This window comes from Entelurus aequoreus, linkage group LG09 (assembly GCF_033978785.1).
Source record: "Entelurus aequoreus isolate RoL-2023_Sb linkage group LG09, RoL_Eaeq_v1.1, whole genome shotgun sequence".
Lineage (NCBI taxonomy): Eukaryota > Metazoa > Chordata > Actinopteri > Syngnathiformes > Syngnathidae > Entelurus > Entelurus aequoreus.
This window is the reverse complement of record NC_084739.1, coordinates 76,104,632-76,116,276: the sequence shown is the minus strand read 5'-3', so window position 1 is coordinate 76,116,276 and position 11,645 is coordinate 76,104,632. Positions and strand designations below refer to the sequence as shown.

Here is an 11,645-nt window from a genome sequence, read left to right as displayed (position 1 = left end):
TTTTTTTTGCACAAATGTAACAGACAGAGGGGAGGGGGGAGGGGGGAGGAGGAAGGGGGAGGAGTCTACAGGTGCACGTCCAATCAGCAGTGACCCTCGCGTCCCCGTCACACCCACCCGCCCCCGCCCCCGTCGTGGCTTTATTGATTGTGTGGTTACTATGGTAACAGTGAGCGAGCGCACTACGCTTTGCAAAAACGTCGGAGAGAAAAAGAAAAAAGAAAAAAAAAAGAAAGAAAAAAGGAGAACGTGGTGGAGGTGTGGAAAACAAACGCGCCCAAACAAAGGCTCGCTCTCATTGGCTGTTGAGTTTCCATGCAGAGGAGCTGGGCGTGATCACCTGTGGACGAACACACCAAGCTACAAAAGCAACCCACGAGCAAGCGAGCGCCGCGCTAGTGTTCTAGGACCTTCTAGCGCGTGAGTGACGAGAAGAAAAGAGGCCGGCGTACATTTGGAAGACATCTTGTCTCCACCAAGCAGTTAGTAGCACTAAGAACACGTGAGATTATTTCTTATACACAACTTTACATACGCCTCTCAGCTCGCCGTCGCCCCCTAGCGCCGCCAAACAGGAAGTAGGCGTCGACTTCCTCCAAGAGGAAGGGGGGGGGGGCGACCAATCCGAAGGCAGCGTTGGACCAGAAGCCGAGGAAGAGGCGGGGAAAAGGAAAGGCGGGAAAAACCACGACTCTAAGAGACGCTAAGAGAGGAGAGCCTTCAACGTGCACGCCAGACTGGACCTGGTCTACACCGGGACTGGACCTCTGAGCCGGACTGGGCGGTCACTAGGCACAGAGTGGAGACCTATGGCTTGAGCTGGCATGCTGGGACCAGGAAAGACTGGGAGGGACTAGGAGAGACCAGGAAAGACTGGGAGGGACCAGGAAAGACTGGGAGGGAAAGGGAGGGACCAAGAGGGACTGGGAGGGACCAGGGTGGACTGGGAGGGACCAGGAAAGACTGGGAGGAACCAGGGTGGACTGGGAGGGACCAGGGTGGATTAGGAGGGACCAGGAAAGACTGGGAGGGACAAGGATGGACTGGGAGGGATTAGGAGGGACAAGTAGGGGCACTAGGAAAGACTCGAAGGGACCAGGATGGACAAAGGGGGACTAGGAAAGACTATAAGGGTCCAGGATGGACTAAGGGGGACTAGGAAAGACTGGGAGGGACCAGGATGGACTAAGGGGGACTAGGAAAGCGTCCAGATAGTTGCAGGTTGTAAAGTGACTATTATTGAACTTTAATGGAGTGAAGTGTTTAGTTGCTATGGTAACAGCCCTCATGCAACATGTGGTCATGACGAGGGACGTAGCCAATCAGCACCAAGGGAGGAGGAGGAGGACAGGAAGTAGGACAGGAGGGAGGACAGGAAGTAGGACAGGAAGTAAGGAGGAGCGTTTATTTCTTCTTGCTGAACAAACTGAAGCGTTTCTCTTTGTCTTTCTCTCGCTTGCCGGGGCTCGACTCGGCCGGCGGCGCCGCGGTCGCCGTGGTGACCGAGGCCGGCAGCGTCTGAGCGCGTGCGGCGGGCGCCGGCGTGCTATGGCTGCTGGGCGTCACCTCCGTCTTCTCGCCCAAGATGGCCGCCGAGATGATGGAGATCCACGAGTTCATTTCCTCCTGCAGGACCAGCACACAAACGTCATGGAGGACATCCTCACATAGAACCTTCTCTGCTCACTTAGAACCTTCTCTGCTCACCTAGAACCTTCTCTGCTCACTTAGAACCTTCTCTGCTAACTTAAAACCTATTCTGCTGACTTAGAACCTACTCTGCTCACTTAGAACCTTCCCTGCTCACCGAGAACCTTTTCTGCTCACTTAGAACCTTCCCTGCTCACCTAGCACCTACTCTGCTCACTTAGCGCCTTCTCTGCTCACCTAGAACCTTCCCTGCTCATGTAGAACCTTCCCTGCTCACTTAGAACCTTCTCTGCTCACTTAGAACATTGTTTATCTAGAACCTCCTCTGCTTACTTAGAACATTGTTTATCTAGAACCTTCTCTGCTCACCTAGACATTATGTTTATCTAGAACCTTCTCTGCTCACGGAGAACTTTCTCTGCTCACTTAGAACATTGTTTGTCTTGAATGTTCTCTGCTCACCTAGCACCTTCTCTGTTCACCTAGAACCTTCTCTGCTCACTTAGAACCTTCTCTGCTCACTTAGAACCTATTCTGCTCACTTAGAACCTACTCTGCTCACTTAGAGCCTACTCTGCTCACTTAGAACATTCCCTGCTCACCGAGAACCTTTTCTGCTCACTTAGAACCTTCCCTGCTCACCTAGCACCTACTCTGCTCACTTAGCGCCTTCTCTGCTCACCTAGAACCTTCCCTGCTCACGTAGAACCTTCCCTGCTCACTTAAAACCTTCTCTGCTCACTTAGAACCTTCTCTGCTCACTTAGAACATTGTTTATCTAGAACCTTCTCTGCTCACCTAGACATTATGTTTATCTAGAACCTTCTCTGCTCACCGAGAACTTTCTCTGCTCACTTAGAACATTGTTTGTCTTGAATGTTCTCTGCTCACCTAGAACCTTCTCTGCTCACCTAGAACCTTCTCTGCTCACTTAGAACCTTCTCTGCTCACTTAGAACCTACTCTGCTCACTTAGAACCTACTCTGCTCACTTAGAACATTCCCTGCTCACCGAGAACCTTTTCTGCTCACTTAGAACCTTCCCTGCTCACCTAGCACCTACTCTGCTCACTTAGCGCCTTCTCTGCTCACCTAGAACCTTCCCTGCTCACCGAGAACTTTCTCTGCTCACTTAGAACATTGTTTGTCTTGAATGTTCTCTGCTCACCTAGAACCTTCCCTGCTCACGTAGAACCTTCCCTGCTCACTTAAAACCTTCTCTGCTCACTTAGAACCTTCTCTGCTCACTTAGAACATTGTTTATCTAGAACCTCCTCTGCTTAATTAGAACATTGTTTATCTAGAACCTTCTCTGCTCACCTAGACATTATGTTTATCTAGAACCTTCTCTGCTCACCGAGAACTTTCTCTGCTCACTTAGAACATTGTCTGTCTTGAATGTTCTCTGCTCACCTAGAACCTTCTCTGCTCACCTAGAATCTTCTCTGCTCACTTAAAACCTTCTCTGCTCACATAGAACCTTCTCTGCTCACCTAGCGCCTTCTCTGCTCACTTAGAACATTGTTTATCTAGACCTTCTCTGCTCACCTAGACACTATGTTTATCTAGAACCTTCTCTGCTCACTTAGAACATTGTTTATCTAGAACCTTCTCTGCTCACCTAGAGATTATGTTTATCTAGAACCTTCTCTGCTCAACCGAGAACCTTCTATGTTCACTTAAAACATTGTTTATCTTGAACCTTCTGTGCTCACCTAGACATTGTTTATCTAGAACCTTTTCTGCTCACTTAGAACCTTCTCTGCTCACAGAGAACCTTCTCTGCTCACTTAGTACATTTTTTTTTAACTTGAACCTTCTCTTCTCATCTAGAACCTTCTCTGCTTACCTAGTACATTATGTTTATCTACAACATTCTCTGCTCATCTAGAACGTTCCATTTCTCTAGAATTTTTTCTGCTCACCTAGATCGTTATGTTTATCTAGGACCTTCTCTGCTCACCTAGAACATTATGTTTATCTAAAACATTTGGTTTCTCTAGAACCTTCTCTGCTCGCCTAGAACGTTCTGTCTGTCTAGAACATTCTCTGTTCAACTAGAATGCTATGTTTATCTAGAACGAGCATGTTTTCTGCTCACCTAGAATGTTCTTTTATCTAGAACAAGATTGTTCTGTGCCCAACTAGAACCTTCTCTGCTCACCTAGAATGTTCTGTTTGTCTAGAACAGGGGTCGGCAACCCAAAATGTTGAAAGAGCCATATTGGGACCAAAAATACAAAAACAAATCTGTCTGGAGCCGCAAAAAATTAAAAGCCATATTACATACAGATTGTGTGTCTCACTGTGTCATGAGATATCAATTGAATTAAGAGGACTTAAAAGAAACTAAATGATCTCAAATATAGCTACAAATGAGGCATAATGATGCAATATGTACATATAGATAGCCTAAATAGCATGTTAGCATCGATTAGCTTGCACTCATTCAGTGACCAAATATGTCCGATTAGCACTCCACACAAGTCAATAACATCAACAAAACTCACCTTTGTGCATTCACGCACAACGTTAAAAGTTTGGTGGACAAAATGAGACAGAAAAAGAAGTGGCATAAAACACGTCCTAGGAAGTCGGAGAAAGCTATACATGTAAACAAGCTAAGGTGAGTTCAAGGACCGCCAAAATTAGTAGGACAAAACGGCGCTCGCCAAATACTCGAATCAGTGAAGCATGTTTAATACAAACAGTGTGCTTTATAACAATTAGGGAGGTTTGTGTCATGTTTGTCCTCCTACAGAAACCATATTAAAACAAAAAATATATTTTTTTCCGCTCATCTTTTTCCATTTTTCATACATTTTTGAAAAAGCTCCAGAGAGCCACTAGGGCGGCGCTAAAGAGCCGCATGCGGCTCTAGAGCCGCGGGTTGCCGACCCCTGGTCTAGAACATTCTCTGTTTATCTAGAAGGAGGATGTTTTCTGCTCACCTAATACGTTCTGTGTTTATCTAGAACTCTGTTCTGTGCCCAACTAGAACCTTCTGTGCGTGTAATGTTGCTGCCAGGCCACTAGTTGGTGGTCTTGAGAGGAGTCCAAGATTGACAGGAACACGTCAATAGTTCATGTCAGTGTCGTCACGTTGCCATGGAAACAGGCATGCGAGCGTCCTTTGAGAAGAGAGACTACACATTCCAACACATTTTCCTTACATCCTATTTGTTACTGAGTCTACATCATTCACCCCCGGAACTTTTGTTATTGTTGGAGTTGCGGTCGGACAAGTTTTCAGGGGACACATTTCTGGCCACAGATGTTTGTTAATGATGGACATGAGACATAAGGTGAACATCACTTACGTCATCTTTGGCTTGGAAGAGATACTCGTTACCGTCAGTGATTCTGTGGACAACAAACACCTCATGAGCCCTGCATTCATTCATTCATTCTCATATGTTTATTTACTCATTCTCATTCGTTCATTCTCATATGTTCACTTATTAATTCTTATATATTAATTCTCATATGTTCATTTACTCATTCTCATACATTCACTCTGTACACTCTCATTCGTCCATTCTCATATGTTCACTTATTTATTCTTATTCGTTCATTCTCATATATTCACTTATTCATTCTCATATGTTCACATATTCATTCTCATATGTTAATTTATTCATTCTCATACGTTCACATATCCATTCTAATAATTGTATTTTCATGTGTTCATTTATTCATTCTCCTATGTTCATTTATTCATTCTCATACTTTTATCCTCATATGTTCATTAATTCATTCTCGTGCATTCATTTTCAGACGTTAATTTTTTGATTCTCACTTTTATTTAGTCATTCTCATACATTCATTCTCATATGTTCACATATTCATTCTCATACTTTTATTCTCATATGTCCATTTATTCATTCTCATGCATTCATTCTCAGATGTTCAATTGTTGATTCTTGTACATTCATTCTCAGATGTTCATTCATACATTCATTCTCATACATTTATTCATTCTCATGCATTCATTTCCATACATTCACTTTTACATTATCATTCATTTTTTCCATACGTTCATTTATTCATTCTCATATATTCATTCAATCTCAAGCATTAATTTTTTCTCATGCATTTATTTCCATACATTCACTTATTTGTTGTCATTCATTCTTTTCTATACGTTCATTTATTCATTCTCATACATTTATTCAATCTCAATAATTCATTTATTTGCATTTATTCATTCTCATGCATTCCTTCATAAATGTGCATTTACTCATTCAATTATTCATCCTCTTGTATTCCTCCTTATACGTTTATTTTTCCATTCTCATACATTCATTCAATCCGATACATTAATTTGATCTCATGCATTCATGCTCATACATTTACTTTTACTGCATTCATTCTCATACATTCTTTAATTATCCTGCACTCATTCTCATACATTAATTAATTAATTTTCACACACTCGTTTATTCATTCTCATGCAATCATTCTCAAGTGTTCATTATTGATCATACATTCATTATCATACATTTATTTTCATGTAATCTGTCTCATGCATTCCTTCTCACGTGTTCATCTAGTATTTCTCAGATTCATTGCCATACATTCATTCACATGCAATAATTCGGAGATGTTCATTTATTCATTTTCATGCATTCATTCTAATTCCTTAATTCTCATGCATTCATTCTCGTATGTTGATCTATTTATTCTCATACAACCATTCATTCTGTGTTAATTTTTGTGCATTCATTCTCTTGCATTATTTCATTCATTCACTGAGTCTGATACATGCTGTCATTCTCATGCCATCATTCATTCTCTTACATTTATTCGCATGCATTCATTCTCTTGTGTTTCTTAAAGCTCGTGCATGCACACTTTCATTCATTCTCATGCTATCATTCATTCATTCGCATACATTTATCTGCATGCATTCATTCTCATGCATTATTTAATTCATGCATTGATTCTGATACATGCGCTCATTCTCATGCTATCATTCATTAATTGTCTTCATTTATTCACATGTATTCATTCTCATGTTTCTTAAAGCTTGTCCATGCACTCTTTCATTCATGCATGCATTCGTTCTTATGCTGTCATTCATTCATACATTTATCCGCATGCATTCATTCTCATGAGTTTATTTCGTTCATGCATTCATTGTCATGCATTATTTCATTCACACATTGATTCTGGTACATGCACTCATTCTCATGCTACCATTCATTCATACTCTTCATTTATTCACATGCATTTATTCTTAAAGCTTGTCCATGCATTCGTTCTCATGCTATCATTCATTCATACATTCATCCGCACACATTCATTCTCCTGTGTTTATTAAAGCTGGTGCATGCATTCATTCTGAAACATGCACTTATTCTCATGCTGTCATTCACTCATGCATTCTCACACATGTATCCACATGCGTTCCTTCTCATTCATGCATTCATTCTTTGGCGTGTGCGACTGACTTGAGTTTGAAGACGTGTTTCTTCTTCTTGTAGCCGAGCGCCACCTCGCAGACGGCGTCCTGGAGGCTGACGGGGATCTCGCTGTGGTACGGCACGCCCTGACTGGCGCTCTTCTGGTCCTTGTAGAAGCCCATCTCTCGCTGGTTGATCACGCAGTAGACGTGATGCCACGACCTGCCACACGTTACATACATATGTACATTATACACATACGTATGTACATACATATATACAAGATGTCTAGCAGCCTTACCTGCTAGACGCCTTCTTGTTATGCCCCTCCCACTCGTGCTTGCGGTGCAGGAAGCCCTCCAGCTGCGACGCCGGCCCCTCTTGCTGACTCTTGGCCGGCAGGGTCGCCGCCAGGCTGGCCTTGCCCCCGCGAGACGCCCCGGGGGAACCCGTGGGGCTGGGCTCCGACACGCCGTTCACCACGTCGCCGCCTTCGCCGTCCTGGAAAGACAGCGGAGTCAGACGCGGGTGGGCGGAGTCACAGGCCGCCGGTCACTTTTAGGGTCACTGAGGGCAGCGGCATGCAGAGCGCAGAAGCGTTGTCGTGGAAACGCCGGCAAACATCAACACCAAGATGCGCAAAGCTGGAGGCGTGGAACCTTCTAGAAAGGTGACGTTTCCCGTCCCACACCCTGAAACTTCTCAGAAGACATCCTTCTGCCACGCTCCTCATGACGCCCACACAACCAGCACAGGAGAGACGGACATAGTGGGCAGGAGGAGGAGAGGGATGGAACAGGAGGAGGAGAACGAGGAGAGGAATGGAACAGGAGGAGGAGAACAAGGAGAGGAATGGAACAGGAGGAGGAGAACGAGGAGAGGAATGGAACAGGAGGAGGAGAGGAATGGAACAGGAGGAGAAGTAAAAGAAGGAGACAAGGAAAAAACAGAAAGAGAAAGGGGAAAAAAGGAAGAAGTAAAAGCAGTGAAAGAAGAAGTGGAAGGAGTAAAAGAAGAAGAAAAGAGAGAAAAATAAGTCAAAGGAGAAAAAGAAAAAAGTAGAAAAGGGAGGAGGAAAAGAAGGGGAAGGAGGAGGAAAAGAAGGAGAAGGAGGGGGAAAAGAAGGATAAATAAATAAACAAAAGGAGGAGTAAAAGGAGAAAAACGAGTAAAAGAAGGAGTACAAGAAGGAGAAAAAGGAGGAGTAAAAGAAGGGGAAGGAAGAGGGAAAGAAGAGTAAAAGAAGGAGAAAATGGTGGCGTAAATGAAGGAGAAAAAGAAGGAGGAGTAAAAGAAGGAAAAAAAGACGGAGTAAAAGGAGTACAAAAGGAGTAAAAGAAAAAGTCGGAGAAAAAGAATGAATAAAAAGGAGTAAGAGTAAAAGGAGGAGAAAAATAATGAGTACAAGAAGGAGCAAAAACAAGAGAAAGAGGAGTAAAGGAAGAGTAAAAGAAGGAGAAAAATGTACGAGGAGTAAAAGCGGGAGAAAAAGGAGGAGTAATAGAAGGAGCAAAAGGAGAAAAAGGAGTAAAGGAAAGAGAAAAGGGAGTAAAAGGAGTAAAAGAAGGAAAAAGAGAAAGAGAAAAAGGAGTGAATGAAGGAGTACAAAATGAGTGAAAGAAGGAGAAAGATGAGTAAAAGGAGGACTAAAAGAAAGAAAAGGAGGAGAAAAATTAGTATAATAAGTAGAAAGAAAAGCAGTAAAAGGAGTAAAAGGAGTAAAAACAGGAGAAAGGAGTAAAGGAAGAGTAAAAGGAGGAGAAAAAAGTAAGAGTAAAAAGGAGGAGTAATAGGAGCAAAAGGAGAAAAAGGAGTAAAAGAAAGAGAAAAGGGAGTAAAAGGAGCAAAAGGAGTAAAAGGAAAAAGAGAAAGAGAAAAAGGAGTGAAAGAAGGAGTAAAAAATGAGTAAAAGAAGGAGAAAGATAAGGAGTAAAAGGAGGACTAAAAGAAAGAAAAGGAGGATAAAAATTAGTAAAAGAAGGAGGAATAGAAGCAGTAAAAGGAGTAAAAGGAGGAGTAAAAGAAGGAGTAAAAACAGGAGAAAGGGGTAAAAGAAGAGTAAAAGAAGGAGAAAAAAGCAAGAGTAAAAAGGAGGAGTAAGAGGAGAAAAAGAAGGAGAAAGGGGAGTAAAAGGAGTAAAAAGGGAGTGAAAGAAGGAAAAAGAGAAAGAGAAAAAGGAGTAAAAGAAGGAGTAAAAAATGAAAAAAAAGGAGAAAGGGAAGGAGTAAAAGAAGGAGAACGAGAAGCTGTAAAAGGAGTAAACGAAAGAGTAAAAGAAGCAGTAAAAGGAGGAGTAAAAGGAGGAGTAAAAGTGGGAGGAGTCAAAGAGAAGTCCATGCAGTGCTGCCATGCCAGCAGCAGATGTCAAACAATGTTGTGTTGCAAAGATGGCAGTGTGGTTATTGTCCAAGAAGAAACTGATAACACACCACGCCCACGCCAAGCGATGCTTATTACCACGGTAACGAACTCTTGGTGGGCCGGACCAGGGAGGGAGGCGGAGTCAATCCTGATGGGACCTGAGAGCTTTAATGTGGACCAACGTGGAACCATCCAAAGTGGACCAACTTTGAATTGTCCTTCATCGTTACTTTTATTCATATTCATATCATGATGAGGTCACTACTTGTGTGTGTGTAAGTGTGTGTGTGTGCAAGTGTGTGTGTGTTTATTTGAGAGACCACAAACTTGTAGAACAGGAGCCCACTCACAAAAGTACTTTTGCTTTCTCTTTAACTTTCAAGGCTTAAATCTCTACATGAACCTAAGATCAATCTGTCAATTATAACTTTTAATACTTTTTTAATTGATTTTTTAATGCTTTTTTAGTTTTTTGCCTTTTTTGTCATAGAAAACTTTGATTTTTAAAGGCAAACACAGAAAATATGCAATATAAAAATATAAATATAAAATATTTTCAAGTGGAATATTTAATTTGAAGTAATTAGAGCCAATAATCAATAATACATGACATTTATTTTAATTCATTATTTTTTTACCCACGTTTTAAAAAAATTGTAGAGTCAACGTTGCAACTTTCTCTCGTTACATTTCAGCTGTGAGCACTTTTTTAAATGTTTTTTATTATTATTTTGGACTCATTTTTTTAAAAGGCCGTACTTTGGACACCCCTGTTGGGGATCTCTGATTCACACTCACTGAAAAAAGTGTGATACAACTTGATTTTTTTACTTAAACGATGGATGATGATGATGATAACAACAACAACAACAATAATAATAATAATAATAATAATGATGATGTCATGTTGATGCAGACAGGAAACAAATAATCATTATGTATTTTGTAGGATAAATTCAATAAAAAAATCATAATGACAGAAACATAACACACGTACACACACACATGTACATGTACGTACACACACACACACACACGTACACGATCGTACACACATGTACACACACACACACACACTTATACACACACACACACGTACACACACACACACACAGATGTGCAGGAGACTGTGGTACTGACAGGTTTATTGTTAGTTGGTGGAGGTGAGGTGTGAACATGCAAACAAGAAAGGAACACTGAAACAATAAAACAATAATAAAGTACACATGGACATAAAATACATGAATTATGAAGACGATAATGTTTGTCGACAATATCACGTGAGCATGGACCGGAATTTCATCTCAGATCAATTCCTGCCAAGATGTTTTTGTCTTTGATTGGCGCTGAGAAGGATTAACGATTGATTTTCTGCTAAAGATGCTAAGGTGTTGATGTTTCACATAGTGAGTTTGTAGAACATGCTATGGTGTTGATGTTCCACAGAGTGAAGTTGTAGAAGATGCGAAGATGTTGATGTTCCAAAGAGTGAGCTTGTAGAAGATGCTAAGGTGTTGATGTTGCAAAGAGTGAGTTTGTAGAAGATGCTAAGGTGTTGATGTTCCAAAGAGTGAGCTTGTAGAAGATGCTAAGGTGTTGATGTTCCAAAGAGTGAGTTTGTAAAAGATGCTAAGATGTTGATGTTCCAAAGAGTGAGTTTGTAGAAGATGCTAAGGTGTTGATGTTCCACAAAGTGAGTTTGTAGAAGATGCTAAGGTGTCACGTGTTGATGTTCCACAGAGTGAGTTTGTAGAAAATGCTAAGGTGTTGATGTTCCACAGAGTGAGTTTGTAGAAGATGCTAAGGTGTTGATGTTCCATAGAGTGAGTTTGTAGAAGATGCTATGGTGTTGATGTTCCACAGAGTGAGTGTGTAGAAGATGCTAAGGTGTTGATGTTCCAAAGAGTGAGCTTGTAGAAGATGCTATGGTGTTGATGTTCCAAAGAGTGAGTTTGTAGAAGATGCTAAGGTGTTGATGTTCCAAAGAGTGAGTCAGTAGAAGATGCTAAGGTGTTGATGTTCCACAGAGTGAGTTTGTAGAAGATGCTAAGGTGTTGATGTTCCAAAGAGTGAGTTTGTAGAAGATGCTAAGGTGTTGATGTTCCAAAGAGTGAGTTTGTAGAAGATGCTAAGGTGTTGATGTTCCACAGAGTGAGTTTGTAGAAGATGCTAAGGTGTTGATGTTCCACAGAGTGAGTCTGTAGAAGATGCTAAGGTGTCACGTGTTGAT

At 41.7% G+C, this 11,645-nt stretch overlaps 1 protein-coding gene across 1 annotated transcript in view; it reads right to left on the bottom strand.

Moving 5' to 3' along the window:
- The window catches only part of LOC133657036 (spectrin beta chain, non-erythrocytic 1-like), a gene marked incomplete at its 5' end in the record, with an annotated part of 58,295 nt that continues 46,650 nt past the window's right edge, over positions 1-11,645 (bottom strand). Inside the window, 4 exons of the mRNA XM_062057919.1 lie at positions 1-1,626; positions 4,970-5,012; positions 7,103-7,276; positions 7,356-7,555. Of these exons, the coding sequence (XP_061913903.1) occupies positions 1,405-1,626; positions 4,970-5,012; positions 7,103-7,276; positions 7,356-7,555 (639 nt within the window). The remainder of the gene's footprint in view (positions 1,627-4,969; positions 5,013-7,102; positions 7,277-7,355; positions 7,556-11,645) is intronic.